This window comes from Passer domesticus, chromosome 4 (assembly GCF_036417665.1).
Source record: "Passer domesticus isolate bPasDom1 chromosome 4, bPasDom1.hap1, whole genome shotgun sequence".
Classification (NCBI taxonomy): domain Eukaryota; kingdom Metazoa; phylum Chordata; class Aves; order Passeriformes; family Passeridae; genus Passer; species Passer domesticus.
In genome coordinates, this window is record NC_087477.1 from 13,580,940 (window position 1) to 13,598,203 (window position 17,264).

At 47.6% G+C, this 17,264-nt stretch overlaps 2 protein-coding genes across 2 annotated transcripts in view; one reads left to right on the plus strand and one right to left on the minus strand.

Annotated features, from left to right (window-relative positions):
• The window catches only part of ANK2 (ankyrin 2), a 277,110-nt gene extending 269,518 nt beyond the window's left edge, over positions 1-7,592 (minus strand). The window contains exon 1 of the mRNA XM_064416065.1: positions 7,329-7,592. Coding sequence (XP_064272135.1) covers positions 7,329-7,400 — 72 coding nt within the window. The 5' untranslated portion in view covers positions 7,401-7,592. The remainder of the gene's footprint in view (positions 1-7,328) is intronic.
• Positions 1,761-17,219, plus strand: LOC135299828 (uncharacterized). The gene is made up of 4 exons (XM_064419253.1): positions 1,761-2,209; positions 13,597-13,663; positions 14,021-14,117; positions 17,055-17,219. The coding sequence occupies exons 1-4, from the start codon at positions 1,761-1,763 to the stop codon at positions 17,183-17,185; spliced, it is 744 nt and encodes a 247-aa protein (XP_064275323.1). The 3' UTR covers positions 17,186-17,219.
• The last annotated feature ends 45 nt before the right edge of the window (positions 17,220-17,264 follow it).

Below are 17,264 nucleotides of genomic sequence, written 5' to 3' on the forward strand. Positions count from 1 at the left end.
AACACCCAGATCATCTTAATAAATAAAGCTCAAATGAAGCAAGGGATGCTTCTCACCAGTTTTCACCAAGCACAGCTTTAATGCTGGAGGAAACACATAAGTTGTGGGAGCTCACCTTGGCTCTAAGTGGTCCAAGCAGCACTCAAAGAGAGCCCCTGGGACAGACAGGTCAGCAGCTCCATCTCCTGCAGATGTACCTTCACTTGCACCAAAGAGTTAACATGGCAAACACTCAACATGTCGGGCAGGGGGATGCTGAATGAATCCTTGTTGCACAAACAAAGATTCCTTTAACGCAGGAAGTCTGAACTGCCCCATGATATACTGTGCTCCTACTCCTCTTTAGGATCAGTCAAGTTCTGCCGATAAATCAAAACGCTTCCAGACCAGATGGTCAAACCAAACAAAAAATATAATAAAGCAAATAACCAAACTGCATAAGCAGAGGCAACAAATAATACCGCTGTAACCCTTTCTCTGTCCAGGATTACTTCTGACACTTGTAGTGAGCAGGGTGCAGCTTTTGGTCCTGAAGCTCTTAAGAAGAAATTTTATCAGACTGTTTCAGTCAGATACACACCAGCAAAGCTCTAGCTATCTGTGCATCAACAATGGATGTGGGATAGAACCTGCTTCTCCCACCCAAGCTCATACATCTCTGGTGGGTAACGAACAACCGTTTCTAGCTCACGCTCCCCTCCCCTTTCTCTAAACACTTGTATTTTTTGAATACAGTTACATCTTGAAGTCTGCATCCTCCTGGATACCACAGCTGTTTCTGTGCTCCCAGCTGACTCAACATCCCAGTAAGGACAACCAGGGACTTCAGAAAGAAGGATAAAAGGGAAAGGACAGCCATCAGAACAGGACATATTGTGTTTTCCCCACTCCATTAATCAATTCCTTATTAACACTCAGCCAGGAGGATTCTACAGCCCATTTCCCATTTCTCTGTTTACAGACAGAGAACAACCCCTTGTAGTTTCTCAGGTGGGCTCACGCAAGCAGGTCACCCCAAAATAAAGCCTAAAGCCCTCTACAAAGAAAACTTTGCAATAAATACTTGATAATAAGACTTCAATACTAGCACAGTATATATTTGTTGTACAGTAGGACTGCAAAAAGCCCTACAGTAACTTCACAAAAGTCTCACCTCTACAGGCAGCAAAACTACAGACATGAAGAGCAACAGGCTGTGTCAGTGACCAGCATGGAAAAGCTCACCACGTGTTTTGAGGCTTTTAGACACTGTGGGCATTTTTGTATGTTTTCAGGCCTTTTATTTACTCAGAAGAAGCATAACTCCTCTTCAACATTTAACAGCTTAATGAGCAAATCCTCCAGGTCAGGAGGTGGGCAGTCGCTACTTTTTATCAAAGCAACCTGTGCTATTTGTTCCCTCTCCCACCCAGTGCATCCCAATCAGAAGCAGCGGCTGCAGCCTCACTGCAGTCCCCACAACATGGCGGGCAGCTCCCTCCCCACACGCCAGGGTGAGCAGCTCTCACTCTACATGACACGGCCAGCAGCCCCCTCCACCACAACCTGATAGCGGACAGCCCCGTGCCACACAAAAAAATGGCGGGAAGCCCCCTCCCCACACAACAAATAGCAGACAGTGGGCCCCCACACAAAATGGTGGACAGCACCTTTGCCCCCACACAAAATGGTGGACAGCCCCTCTGCTCCCCACACAAAATGGTGGAGAGCCCGTTTGCCCCCACACAAAATGGCGGATAGCCCCTCAGCCCCCACACAAAATGGCGGATAGCCCCTCAGCCCCCACACAAAATGGCAGACAGCCCCTTCGCTCCCACACAAAATGGCGGACAGCCCCTTCGCCCCCACACAAAATGGCGGACAGCCCCTTTGCCCCCACACAAAATGGAGGACAGCCCCTTTGCCCCCACACAAAATGGAGGACAGCGCCTCTGCCCCCACACAAAATGGCGCGCAGCCCCTTTGCCCCCACACAAAATGGCGGACAGCCCCTTTGCCCCCACACAAAATGGCGCACAGCCTCCGCCCCACACAAAATGGCAGACAGCCCCTTCGCTCCCACACAAAATGGCGGACAGCCCCTTTGCCCCCACACAAAATGGCAGACAGCCCCTTTGCCCCCACACAAAATGGAGGACAGCGCCTCTGCCCCCACACAAAATGGCGGACAGCCTCCACCCCACACAAAAAAAGGCGGGAAGCTCCTGAGGTAAGGGGCATCACCAAATGGGAATTGTTCTAAGAAACCATAAAGTTTTGGTCCATAAAGTACAAAAATCAGGATATCAACAGCCAAAAGTAAGCCTTCAATAACTTTACCATATATAAGTTTTGTAGGGGAGGGAAAAAGAAAAAGAGGGGAGAAAAAAAAAGATAAAAGAGGAAAGAAAAAAAAAAAGAGGAAAAGAGGGAAAAAACAGGGGGGAAAAAAGAGGGGGAAAAAAAACAAGAAAAAAAAAAGAAAAAGGACAAAATAGAAGAACAACAACAACAACAACAAAAAATAGAAAAAACCCCAAAGAAACTTAAAATATTTTAAAAATAGAAAACCACCCACACAAAATAACAAAAAGGAAAAAACCAAACAACCCACCAATCAAACCCTCTACTCTTCCGTGAGGGTATAATCCATATAAAACAGAATACCAGCCAACAAACTCCACATCCCTCACGCAGAAATAAAGTAGAACTGAGACACAAATCAGCACCAAATTACAATCCTCACTTCAACCTGCTCCCTCAGCACTTCTACCAAAAATAAATATTAAAAATAAACCATTAAGGGCCCTACCTGTGCGTCCCAGGAGGAGCCCTGCAGGCCGACTGAGGCGGCGCTGGCTTCTGGAAGCTTCCAGTGGGTAAAGAGGCCCTGGCCAAGGAGCAGCAGCTGCTGAACCTCATGGAACCCTTTGAACCTCACCAGCCCATCCACTGCTCCTCTTAGAACTCCTGGGAGTGACTAGAATTTTTTTTTTTTTTTTTTTTTTTTTTTTTTTTTTGCTTTGCTTTTCCACACTTTATCAGCAAAACCCACAGAAGACCTAACTGGAATACGAATTGAAAACTTTTAATTCTTCCTCTTCCACTACAGGTTAGAAGCTGTAGCTAACACAAACGGGGTTTTCATGGAAGTGATTGCCTTAATTCTATTAGTTTACAATACTCGGTGCTTGGTTTTGCAACCCAAATAACACCATAGCACAGTAATTTTGATATGCTATCTCAACAGACGTAGTCATTTGCGCCCTAACTGTAATTACTTTTTCCTACATTAGGCCACATCCATTATGCAGCAGGTTCATTATGTTTTCTATTTCATCATTTCAGTTCAGGGGGAAGACATTTTCTAGCAGCCTTTTCCCTTGGATATGGCAGGCAGGGATGGGTGGAATGGAAATGTTCAGTTTGATGGATGTTGGCTTTACCCCATGCCTTGCCACCCAAGTGAGTGCTTCACTAGGCTGATTTTTACATCAGTTCTAGTTCTCAACAAATTATTTCTAATTCCTTAGGGTGGCAGAAGGTAAAACAAAAAATAAGCTCAAATCAAATTGAAGTTCAAATGAACCTTGAAAATGTGGATATCAAACAAAGCAAATTTTTGAAATTATGGAATTAGAATCAGCACCGGCAAAGATGTGGAGGTGAACAACATGCTGTCCAAAGCAAAGACAGGCTGGGAGAGGCATTGGCCTAAATCATCCATGAAAGAGAAGCTTAAAATATCCTCAAGTCTTGCCAAGTGTTAGTAGGGGACAAAGTACATCCCACAGTAGGGAAAAACCTGGGCAGTGGATTAGAAAAGGCAGGAGCAAAGCACAACAGCAGCAGATGAACAGTCATTGTGGTGTGAACAGCCTCTAAGACTGCAGTAGGACACAAGCTTTCAGGGGGAAAAAAATATCAAAGAGAGCATGAAAGAAGCAAAATTCAGCAGTTACAGAGAAACTCCTTGAGGGAAGAAAACAAAAATAAGAAAATTGGTTCCTGCAGTCCCACACCAATTGAGGAAGACATTTCTGTCAAGCTCTAGGAGCAGATTTCATACTAACAGACATCTATTAAGAGTTCATATGAGCTGACAAGCTGGAAAACTGTAGGATTTGAGGTGAATTGGATGGATTCACAACAGAGGGTGCTTTTGCTACACAAATATCCCTGGAGAAGCAGAATGCCAGGAGCTCTGTTCTGCATCTTCCCACGTCCACTCCAGCACTGTTCATCAGGACACCATGGTCTTCTCTCTCCGGTTTTAGTTCTTAGTCCATACCCCAAGTTTGGAACCCCCAAAATAGCCACATCCTTTTGGATTTACAAATACATCCAACCCTATTTCAGAGAGGGGAAAGAGAAAAGAAAAGAAAAAAAAAAAAGGAAAAAAGAAAGAGAAAAAAGCTGGAAAAGGAGGACATCCAGGCAGACAGATGTCATACCAAAAGAAAATTGGACAGAATAAAGGGATTTAAGGGGGATCAATAAAGCATGACCGCATGACAATTACCATGTACATTGCTCCGTGGCGAGGAACGTTACCAGAGATCAGTTAAATTACTCTGGAAGACACTTCTGCACACTTTCTTTCCATATCAGATAATGGATTAGGATCATTGATTTATTCCTGCATGCTCAGAAGTGCAGCAGGAGAGCAGTACCCGAGTGCTACCACGTTCCCATGCAAGATGCTATTTGGTTTGCAAATTTTGAGTGTATTTTTTATTGTGAGAAGTGTTTAAATTTCTTTTTGACAAGTGCAGCATTGACAACTAAAAGAAAGGAAAAACAGTGGAAATAATTCACTTGACTACTGCTAACAGAAACAACCTCCTATTCCAAATACAAGGGTCTCCATCGTGTAATTTACAACAGCTTGGTCTTTTGTACAGTACACTCTTGATCAAGCTTTATATAACAAATATCACTGGTAGCTTGACTGCAGTACCCTAAGCCCAATTTAAACGTAACAACACAGGTGTTTCAGGTAAAATGCAGTTCTTGCTAAAACAGGTTCACAGATGCAAATATTATTCTCAGTTCTGTGCCCTCAATATATATTTCAAATAAAGGACACATTTGAAGATGTCTTAGATGGACTGAAAGACATGGTAAAAACTCCACAAAAACCAATTTGTTTCAAACAGCTTCTTCAGTGAGTCTTGCTCTCAGGCTGCAAGCCAGGACTAACCTCAAGGATCTCCCAAAGGTACCTGTGTAACGGGAATTCAGCACGTTGCCAATATCAATTTCCATTCAGCACTATCACAACAAGTGCAGTGTGATAACCCAAGTCAGTACAACAGTTTCAGACAGACATGTTCATTTCCCTTCTGTTTGTACTCTTCTCCCCTCCTAAGGATGCAGGAAATGCTTGGTGGAGTGGGAGGCCGGTAGTGATTTGTAGGAAAACAGATGGAATTCTGCCAGTGCTGTGCTCTTTACCTTGGTCTGAAGCGGCTTTGGGAATTTATTCATGGAGTTTCCCACTCCTGTGAAGGTCACCCAATAAGTTGTGTGTATGATGTCTTATTGAAGGGCAGCAAAATATTAAATAAATAAATAAATAAATAAATAAATGAACACCAGACTGTACCCCAGCCATAGTTCAGAGAAACACGAGCGATGAGTCATTCCTTTTTAAATGCAATTAAAAATAATTCTAAACATAGACTGGACAAAATGCAGAGGAAGACAGTAAAACAACCACAGTAGTCAATTTTTTAATGAGTAATTTCTGCCTACTAGTTCAGGACGCTCGTTTCTTCCTCATGCAAAATGAATAACCCCGTGAGAGGCCAATTCAGAACGCTCCGGAGAACGCAGCAGTCTGGGCTTGCTGCTGGACGTGCAGCAATAAATAATTGGTAACCTTGTGTTTCCCAGCTGCTGAGGAGCAAAGCGAAGGTCTGAAACAAGGGGGATCCTAGAAACGGAGCTGTCTCCAAAGGACTTGGTCACTGCTTGGAAGGATACTGCTTACCTGGTCTCAGTGAGCACACAGACTAAGTTAGAGGCAAGGAGAAGCCAGCTTCAATGAGGATCCCCCATGCTTGGGGTCCTCATCCCCAACTCTTTCCTCCATTACCTGGAGCTTCTTTTCCATCCTCAGCACTTCTCACCCATCCTGCTGATCACACCTACTACGGGATGCAATAAACTGGAGTGATCCTCGCTGGTCATTCACCCTCCTAAAATCGAACTTCAGAACACTTTTTCTTCTGGTTTGCAGCGGGGAAGAACAGGAAGTGCCAAAATGCTCGGGTCGAGGGGGCAGCTGTTCTCGTGCCATTTGCAGCCGGAGTCATCAGCACACCCACACAAAGGCCTTTTTGCTGGAGCTGCACAGCCCAAACTTCCGGCGTGTAAGGGGACTGACAAGTTTAAATATTCCCCCAAACTCTCAGATGCCTGTCCCGACTCCAGACTCCTGAGGTTTCCTCATCAATGCTACCACCAGTGAAAATGGGAGGGGGGAAAACAAAGAGTAGGATAGGATTCCTATTTGGATTTATGTTTGAGTACATACATACTACACTAATCTGATTACGCACTGGGAATCCTCCTTTACAACAGCTTTTCCTGTATTAACCTTATTTTCTTTATTAATAACCGCCGTAACATTAGAGCCTTGGCCAGGAGCACGCAAACTGAACGCACGGGCAGCGCGTCCCTGCATTCCTGCCTCTCCCATTTCCAGGAGGCACCGAGGGCTCACGGAACGAACCCCGCAGACACCCAGCAGCAGCCCTGCCTCACGGGCCCAGCCGGGCCAAGAACGCCGAACAACTCCAGGGACCAACTTCCCCATTCCAAATGGAAATTAATGCAGCAGGCGCCGCTAAGAGGGGAGCTCCCGCCCGGCGCGGGGAGAGATGCGAGCGGAAAAGCGTTGCATGCAGCAGGAGCGGGAGCAGCCTCTCGGAAACTGCAGCATTGCGTTAATTAAGATTTTATTCATGCCTTCGGAGCCGCGCTGCCACGGCGGTGATGCAGCACGGCACGCACGGCCCTGCACCACTGCGAAGTTACACACGCGTGCCTGCGCTCCCCTCCGCGTGTGACGGTGCGGGCACACCCGCGCAGGTGCTGCCTGCCACGGTTTCGGGATGGGATTTGTGGTTTTCTTATGGAAGCGGGTTTTTTTATTGCACAGAACAGCAACCATCCCCGGCTGCACCACCCACCTGCCCACCTCCGAACTGCCCGTGCACTTGCGCTGCCTCCCCGCCTCCCGCGCCCCTCCGCATCCCGCGGGCTGCATCCCCCCCCGTCCCCGCTCCGCCCGGGGCTGCCGCGGGCCGCCCCCCGCCCCTGCCCGCGCCGGGAGCACCCACCTGGCGAAGGCGAGGCGGGCCGGCGGGGGGCGAGGGGCCGCCTCCCGGCGCGGGGGGCGCGGGCGAAGCCATCTCCGGCTCCTTCCCGCCGCCGCCCGCCTCCTCTCAGCCCCCCGCGGCCGCCACCATGCCGGGCCCCCGCGGGTGACCTTCGCGGCCGCTGCGGCGCGGGTGGGGGCGAGCGTGGGGGTGCGGGAGGCAGCGGCCGCGCTCCCGGTGGAGGAGCTCACGGACACATCGGCGGCTGCCGGCGGGCGGCGCGGGAGGAGGACCCGCCTCGTCCCCCCCTCCCCCGACACACACACACACACACACACACCCCCGGTACACCCCAGCCCGCACACACACACTCCGGCACACGCCTCCCCTCCACACACGCGTGCTGAACCCGCGGGGGCTTTTGTTTGAAACGGCGGCGGAGTGTTGCACCTTCCCCCGCTTCGGCTCCGGGTGTCAAAAGGCAGGGGGTAAAGCCGGTTGTGGAGAAACGCGGGTGTCGTCAGCTGTGGTTGCCCTCAGATCCCACCCTCCGCTCGCAAGGGTTTTACATCCCCCAGTGCCCTTTGGACGTTGTCTGGGAGGACAATGAATGAGGGGGAATTCTTCCCTGCTGCCTACATTCAAATCTCTTAAGGCCAGGGGAAACCCTATAATCAGAGAGCCTGATCTCCCACATATGACAAGAATTTCTGGGAATACAATTTCCCTCGAAAACAAACCCCAAACAGCTGGTGAAGCTACAATATGCACATCAGGAAAGCGATTTAAAATAACAAAGTTAAGATAAATTCATTCCATCCCTAGGCAAGTGGCTCCAATGATTAATGACACTAATTTATCCCCAAGTTTCAACCACGGGAGCTCACTACACCCCTACCTCCCCTTCTGCCCAAGGAAACCTTCACTCACTCGCATTTAAATGTGTCACAAATCCTCACCAAAATCCCTGTCTCCTTAACAGAGCAATCTGCTATTAAAACAAATGATCCCCTTATTCAGCAGAGAATGAATTTGCTGCTGCACTCAAGTTTCTTTCCAAAAATAGCTTGTTCTTTAGCACGAGGTGTTGGAAAGCTGCTAATCAACATTTATTCCTTTGCAAAAGTGGCACGGATGCCCTGTCCCAGCCTGTCATCCCATCAGCTTTCCTGCATCCCGGTGCCATCAGCTCAAACCAGCCCTGGGGAGCTCCAAAGTCACCATGATTTCCAGCGCATTAGGGAGATGCTAAATTTACTCCAACCTGCTAATTAATTTAATAATGACTGAGTCGCATTTGCGTAGGGATTTAGCCAATACCTTTAAGTCCCACCTCCAGCACCGTGTCCCTACATCCATTCCCTGCTGACGCCTTGGCAGCCTTTTGTAACACCTGGCATGTCTTTGGCTGAACAGGAGCCACCGGCTGTGGGAAGGGAAAGCACTGGTGTTACTCACTTGTGGAACGCTGCAGGTGTAGAGGACATTCCTCCAAAACCATCTAAAAGCAAGGTTTCACCTGCTTGCCTTGCTTCTGTTAGCACCCTCCATGTCCTGGGGCATCCAGAAGGAATGTCTGTCCAAGCCATCTCTGTCCCACCAGGGCACATCTCTTCCTCAGATCCTGCCAAAATGACTCGTGCACAACCGACAGGTTTATTCCTGGGAAGTACCAGCACATCTCCAGCAAGCTCCAGGCTGGATGGATCTGGATGACAAGGAAGGCTGAGAAGCCATAACATCTGGTAATAGGAACTGGAGACTTGGTTATCGAGAAGGGTGGAGCAGAGGGAGTTAGAGGAAAACCAAGTCCCTGATGAGAGGAAAGCAATATTCTGCCCATGACCACATGTCCTGTATTTCAAAGATTTTCTCCCAGGGAAGCTTGGAATACTGTTCCTGCTCTCACTCAGAACTGAGTTTCCCTTCTGGTTTCTTCCAGATCAATTTTACCACTTCCAAAATAATCAGGTTCTCTTGCTCCTTTCTTATCGCCCAAACCTTTGCCAGGTGAAGGGCTGTCCTTACCTGTGCGCTCAAGTACAACCCATTCTAAGAATGGAGCTGCTGGGGAAGAAATCAAGGACATAATAAAATTCCCAGGGTTCCTAGGAAGTTAATCTACTCAAGAGAGGCTCCCTGTGGCTCCCACCATTCCCAAAAAAACCCCACCCTTTTCCACCACTGATCTGGCATAGCGTTCTCACATCAGAGGTACAAAAATGGGCCAAAAGTGAGAGGGTAGGAAAAAAAAAACGGCTCTGGTTCTGAATGGCCTCAGCAGGAACAGATTACCCCGTCTCCTATCACAACCAAGGCTGCTTGAATGCCACGTTTCCAAGCCAGGTTCCTTAGCTTTGGCTACAGCCACAGCTCCAGGCCAGCAGGAGCTGTCGATGGCACAGGGAGAGGAGGGAAAAGGGTAGCAGAAGGAAAAAATCTGACTGAAAATTGGTTGCAGTACATAGTGGCTGTGATTTTCAGGACTGCCTAAGGGACTTGGATGATCAATTCCTACTTAATTGGGCATTATAATTTCCTAGGCATCCTTGAAAACCTCTGCCAAGACTGGGAATGGTTCATTTCCATGTTCAGCTTTGGGGAGCAGCCCATTCCATCCCAACACAGAGTACAAGCTTCACCTTAATGAAGAAAACCATTTTTCTGCTCCAAGAATTGAGTTTTTGTGATGAGGACATCTCTTGTGTCCTTGAGATTGTTTCTATATTTCGATATTAACTCTAAGATTGTTTCATTTCTCATTGGTATGTTCAGGTCCTGGGTTAAATTTCATTCCTGTGCACAGCCTGCTAACAGACCTCCAGCCTTGTTGCCACCACTTAAAGTACTCTCTCCTGGAGTTAGAATCCCCCCTTGGGCACAGCTTTGCCCTTTCGCCTACTTTTCCACTTGGGCAGTGATTTTACACTCCACTTCCTCTTGGATGAACAGCCTGTAAGATCCACGAAACTGCTTTTCTCGCTGAAATATTCCTAGTATCGGGCTCTAAGCACTCTACTGTGATCAGGGTTTTTCCCGAGGGATACTATCCCTGGGCATAAATACCTGCGGCCAGGTTACTCAGCCCCCTGACTCTGTACCTGACATAAGGACCAGTTCCTCCCTGCTGATGCCGTTCAGGGCGGGCAGTGCTCCGGCATCAGAACAACCAGCAGAGAACTAACAGCGAGATAACAGATAAAGGAGCTCTGTGCGAGGGGAACGATGCTGTGTGGTACGTGTACAGATCAGCTGTCTCGCCCGTGCCAGATGAAGATAAAATCTGAATGCTGCAGCAAGCAGCATGGCTGCTCCTTCTTGTCATGCCTCTACTGCTTTTTCATTTCACAGCAACAACCCCTTTGGGTGAGGGCCCTCCTCTGATTTTGCAAATGGTGACAGGCCAAAAGCTGAGCTGAATTCTCACCTATAATCACGCAGTTGCGTTCCAAACCCTCAGCCCGTGCTCCCAAAGGCTTGCCAGCGAGGCAGGCTGCAGGATGCCTGTGCGGCTGACCCTGGCAGCTCCGCAGCCGGGATGCGCCGCCCCGGGAAACGAGCGCAGCCTGCACACAGGTCTGCCCGCAAAGCGGGGCACCATGGAAACTGCCCGAGAACAAAGGCGCCACGGAGAGGGTGGGAGCGGCCAGCCGTGCCACGACCCGCCTGCCGTGTCCGAAATACTTCTGTGTGCCTGCTGCGCTCGCCTCCCGGAGCCGCAGCCCCCGCCGCGCCGCGCTGAACTGGGGCTGCCCAGGGACTGCAGCGGGCTCCGGGCTTCGCTTCCTCACCTCCGAAAGAAAATCAGGAATCGTGACAGGCAGATTCCGCAGAGGACGGTGTTTTCCATCACCAAGGTGATGATGTAAAGTAGGGCAGCCCGCAGGGAATACACAGAAAAAGCATTTACTCTTCAGTAAGGACTGGAAAAGAGCCCACTAGAAGGGATAATAAGCAGGAGTTAAAAGACATACTTTGCCCTCCAGAGGCTCAGGGGCTATTTCAGGGTACTTTCAGCATCTGTTTTTCCCTTTTTTTTCCATCTTCCAAGTGCCAACTGCTGGAGATGTGTGCTGAGTTCAAGGAAACCTCAGTCCCACTGGGTATACGGCTGCTCTGATTTGTTCCTCCTTTGAACATCTGCTGCTAGCCAAATCCTCATCTCATTTGTTTTAAGACAAGTGCATGGAGCGATACCAGCACATTGCAGCTAAGGGAGTCCCCACCGCACACTTTTCCTCTAGTGGCTGTACTGTACAGCAGGATTCAGACTGGAGCAGGGGGAAGCTGACACATCCATCCATCTTCCTCTAGCTCAGGAAGAGCTGAAACACGATTTTGGTCTAGAAATCCTGATGGATAACAACAGTGTTTACTCCTAGGATGGAGTGGTATTTATAGATCTAGTGGGCTTTCCCCTACATAACGTTTGTATGGCCCTGACAAGCACCAGGAATCAACCCCTAGCAATTCCCACACTGCTTGTAATGATGTTGAAAAACCACAGCATGACACTGCCAGTTCTTTTTCCTCTCCAGTGGCTTCGAGTCTCAGTGACAGATGAATACAAAACAGATGGGATGGTGGCAGAACCTCATCAGATGGACCTGATGGGCCTCAAGCTGCCCATGCTATCGCATAGATTAATGTCACATTATGCTGGGCTTTGGACTTTGATATTGAAAGCCACAGACCGGCTTCAGCCTTTTGTCTTGTCCTGTCCAAATGTCGAGATCCTCGTTTTGACTTTGATATTATGCAGAAGATAGATGTTAGAACCTGCATCTATACTTGTGTGCATCGACTTCCTGTGCTAAACTTTGAAATAGCAGAAGAGGCTCTTGTGCTGCATGAAAAGGCTTCTTGAATTGCTGCACTTAAAAAACCAAAAAACCCTAAGCAAATATTTGGTCTCACTAGGTTTTTGTCTTGCATGCTTCTCAGATGGCTATTATTTAATGTAATTATTAACTGGCCATTTCAGTTGGAAACACGGAATCAGCCTGCTGAGACCAAGAACATCAGTCAGATTCTCAGTGATCCACGGCCACATGTGCAGAAGGGTGTGTCCTGCCTCTGCACAGAGCCACCATCATGTCCTTCTCAGGAAGACCAAAAACTGAGAAGCCCATCTCATTGGGAAGCAGAGTTGCTTGGTCAAGCTGGTGTTGCCAGGTCAGCTCCTCTTGGAAGGTTTCCAGTTGAACTTTAGGCATGATGCAAACCCCAAGAGAACAGCTCCCCTGTGGCAGCTTGTCACTTCTCATCCCCATCACAGCTAAAGCCAGGCAGTGCTGAGACATGAGAGAAAAAAAAACTGTTTTAAAATTAACCCTTTGAACACGGGTCAGGACCTCTCTGGATGAGGAAGCCACGGAGATTTGGAAAGGCCAAAATCAGAACCACTGTGGTGAAACAGGTTGATGAAATGTGCCCACACTGCAGGACACACTGTCTGCTATCCAGCAGCCTTCCCACCAGGAGAGTGGAGAGAGAACATTTTCTGGGCAAGCCTGTCTCTTCCCAGTAGAGGATGCCAGCTCCCCTAGTCCCTGCCTCACCCACCACCACAGGAATAGCTCCATTTCCCACCATGAAGTGCCACCTCACATCCAAAGGACAAGTTATCCTCTCCATATACCATGAGTCTCACAGCCATACCTCCACATTGTGAAAGTTCCAGCCACCTCTTTCCAATAAGAACTCTTCAGGAAGCTCCCAAGGAAGGGCTCTCTCTTCTGCATGCACCACTCGCTTTGATCCATTTGAATTTCCCTTAAAATGGTTGCTTTTGCACAACAAAAGAAAGTAGACATATATATATATAATTATATACACATAATTGAGGACAAAATAAACATGAAGTTCCCAACCAACAATGCAAGAGTAGGCATTTAAAAGAGTGGGCCACACTGTCATGTCTCCCTAAAGGCAAGATTCCAACCCAGCTACATGCCCATGATAAAACACTTGGACAAAGAATGGGCTATAAAATACAGCACAGGAGTGGTAATCAGGGCACCTGAAACAGGGGATGTGGTGCCAAATTCAGGCTTAAAAGCTGCAAAGTGGCTCTGCGTGTGTCTCCCTGCTGGAAGCTGCTGCTGACCAGCTCTCTGCTGCAGCTGTACCTATATTTAGTTGTACTGAGGCAGAGAGGTGGCTATAGAAATACATCCATAGCTGCAGCACAAACCCAGGCAGGCTGCACAGCTGCATGTTGCAACACCCAAGCAATCTTCAATGTTTTGCCTTGATTGTAATCACGTTGTTCTGGTTTTTCCATCAGTGTAAGAGCGTGGCAAAAGCACATGGATCAGAGCTGGAGAGTTTCGGAGATGCTGGTGGATAAGGAGGTGATGAGAGGGGAATTGGAGGGAAAGAGGTTCACCTTTGATCCTGGCAGCAAAGAGACAAGGAATACGCATAATAGGAAGACAGTAAAGGAAAAGGAAGACTGTGTAAACCAATAAGAAAAGGGAAATTAATTCCATCTTGCTTTATTTTTTCAAGATACTGACTGTGTTTTTTCCACAGTTCTGCTTTTACATCAAAAATTACTTTGGTGCATACACAGGCCTGAACCAACAGGTCAAGTACACTTTGTATTTGTACACGTGGAAAAGGCTTTCAAGGCCAAACCTTGCAAGAATTTACTTATTGAGGCACCAGATCTGAGAGCGGTTCTAACAAAAAGCTACTTTTTGTAACAGAATGTTTCCATGGGTAACAAGGAGGAGAAAGAGAAGCACGAGCCATGGCGATGGAGAACAAACCAAAACAAAGAAGAAAATTGTGTAAGGCACGGAGGTAAAAAGGTGTTCAGCCATATCTGCTCCATACCTCACTCAGGGGGTAGGAGAAACGGACCATTCCCCTTGCCCAAAATACAAGTACACAGCTTCATCTAGGGGATAGCCCAGCGGCTCCCGGCACTGTCGGTGCCTCCAGCCCAGGACAGCTGGAGCAGCTTTGCCCTCTGCTGGTCCCGGGAGGGCCCTCAGCCCAGGCAGGAGCCTCCCTGTCCCATGGTCACCTCCTGGGGCTGTCACCTGTGTCCAACACATAGGGAAAGAAAAGTCTGGGAAAAGAGTAAAAAAAAAAAAAACCTAAAAACCATGAAATATGATAGAGCTGAAGTCCCTGCTCCAGCCCAGAATGGTAAAAGGGGCAGTCAAACAGCCTTTATTAAATCACACCACACTAGAAAGCATTTCCCATCACGCTCCTCACTGCATTCCAAGTGCCTTCTTTCACACAAATCACCAGGACTGCACACTGCAAGGAAACATTTGGAAACAGCATTCCTGCGGCAAGCTGCCTCCAAGGGGTGCACAAGGGGCCAGGAGAGAGAGACCCCAGGTAGCCCCTCTGCCCACTCACTGCCAAGCGCCAGAGCTGGTTTGTCCTTTCCCTTCACCCCTCTCCCACTTGTTTTGCCTCCTGAGGAGTTTGTTTGGTTGCACTCAAAACACCACAAGGCAAGAAAAGCACAGCAGCGTTTGTCCAGCACAAACCCAGTCACCCTGGCAACGGCCAGCAAAGCTTTCCCAGCTTCTCCTGCTCCGTTTTGTCCCGGTTTTTGCCGGCACTGGTGTGACTTGGGTGACAGCTCTGAGTGCCAAGAATGCCGTCAGCACCACCCCAGCAAAGGCAGGGATGAATAAAGAGCTGGCCTGGCTCTGCTGTGAACTGAGGGACACTTGTGTGCTGCCAAGCCCCTGGGAGCTGGCAGCTTCCTGACAGCATCCACAGCAGAGCCATCCCTCGTAGGTAAGGTAACTGCATTACTTACTGCCTCACTCAGGCAATCTCAAAGGCACCCAAGCATCGCTGATCTAATTATTTTTCCAGCCCTGTGCAGCATTATTCCCATGATTTAATCCTGCCCGGGATCATTAGACGCCGTGGTCCCGTTAAGAAAGCAATTATGACACTGACCCATGTTTTCAGGGACCTGGGCAGGCAAGTGCCTTTGTCATCTATCAGAAGGTAATTTTCTAATGTGATTTAGAGCCTCTCTAGAAGAAGATAATGTACTTACCTGCTGCCTTTCAAGGATGCCTTGAAGTCTGTTTTAAACTAGGGTACAGTGAATATCTTAAGGGGAAAAACCTCCCAAAACACAAGTATTAGTTGTGTAAAATAAACCAGGCAGAACGGGCTTGCTCCAGGTGATGGTAGGATGAGGCCAGTCAGACAAACCTTAACCAAAGGTTCAAAATCAAGTGTAAAAAGGCCTTTCCACATTGCAGGGACAGTGGGGTAGAAGCACCATGTGTCAGTGGGATACTGGGCTGAGTGGGAGCCACTGGTTACTGAAAACCAGCAGATCCAGTCATCCTGGAGTATCAGGCATGTATTCCACTAAAACCAGTCCTGCTGCTGCCATGCATGGTCTGCAACTCGTGGAAGAGAGGTAAAAATATGAGTGCTAAAAATAATTTCAGATTCAGCCCCGTGCTGGGTCACAAAGAGCAGAATCAATGCTGGGTTCTGCTCCAGGCAGATGGATGGCAATGTAATGATGCTATTTCAAAACACGCAGTCCGGGGAGACAGAAAAATCAGCAACAACAAAGGAGCACTCCAAGGTTAACAATTCCTACAGTTTTACAGGGTCGTCCTGAATTTCTAAATGAAATTAATTTATTGAGGGAAAAGAAAGGAAAATGTCAGTGTGGGAAGCTCCTAGAAGTCAAACAGAAGTTGCTTTAGGGATGCAATTCTTGGGCTGGTAAAACTCAGCTGGATGGGGAGAGACAACAGCAGCAATTAATTGTCATTTGTACTTAAAGAAAAAATACACAAACCATTCTGGCACACTTGAGAATCCAGGCTTCTTTTGTAAAAACATCTAGGCCATCCTCTCCATTCCTGACTTCTGAATTAAGTGGCAAGAATTCTGTTATTAACTCCTTGAGGAAGTATTAAACACTAACTGGCCTTCTCTGCTGGAGCAGATTGCTCCACTAGTTTGGAAAAGGAGAAGAAGAAAATTGATGTTTAAGTGTAAGGAATTAACCTGCATAAATATGGAAAGAAACAGAAGGGTGACTTCTATGTGCTCAAGTCAGGAATTATTAATAAACGAGCAAAACTCCCAAACTCACACTTTTGCAGTTCTGTTCCACTCTCCACCAAACATAAAAATTCTGAATAATTTATGACCTAAATTATTTATAACGCAGATATATTTTTGACTTAAATGAATTTCAGCAGCAAAATCCCAAGCATTTTACCCAGGGTAGGCTGTGGGGTTTATTTTTTCCTCACATCACAAAGGGAAAAAGGAAAAAAAAGTAACCCTCCTGTCTTTCAGGCTGGATGCCTAGAAGACATTCACTGATCAATTCTTTCCACAGCTGGGTATGAAAACTCCTCTCTGCCATGTCACACAATCTCTCACCTACCCAGGAAGAGAAGAGTTAGAGATTTGATAATAATAAATTCAAAATGCTGCAACTGGACTAAACAGGAACACTGCAGGAGTGCCTGGCATACAGGCCTGTTCCTGCTCTTCCCCTGCAGCCCTGTGGAAGGAATCCTCCATACACCATTCCCAAGAACCATCAGCAAGCTCTTCCCCTCCCGCCCCAAAGCTGCTCCCTTATCTTGCACTTTCCCCTCTGTACTCTTGCTGTCTATTCCTTCTCCATTTAATCCTGCCCCACCAGCAGACTCAGTCAAACAGAAGTGAAACCTTGTGGAGAATTCCAATTCCACGTTTAATTTTCCTCTCTTTCAGATTGCTGGTCCTCCACGAAATACCTTAAAGCCATTAAAATCACCATCCTAACTTGTGAATTATACAACTTGAACACTTATCTGGAAGTGAGTAACGAGATGTACCAAACACACTCTTATTTCTTCTTCTGAAGATTCCTCTAAAAAATAAAAAAGTCTAAATTCAGTTTAGTGTGTATTTATACAAGTAAATTTCCTTCCAAACTCCTCA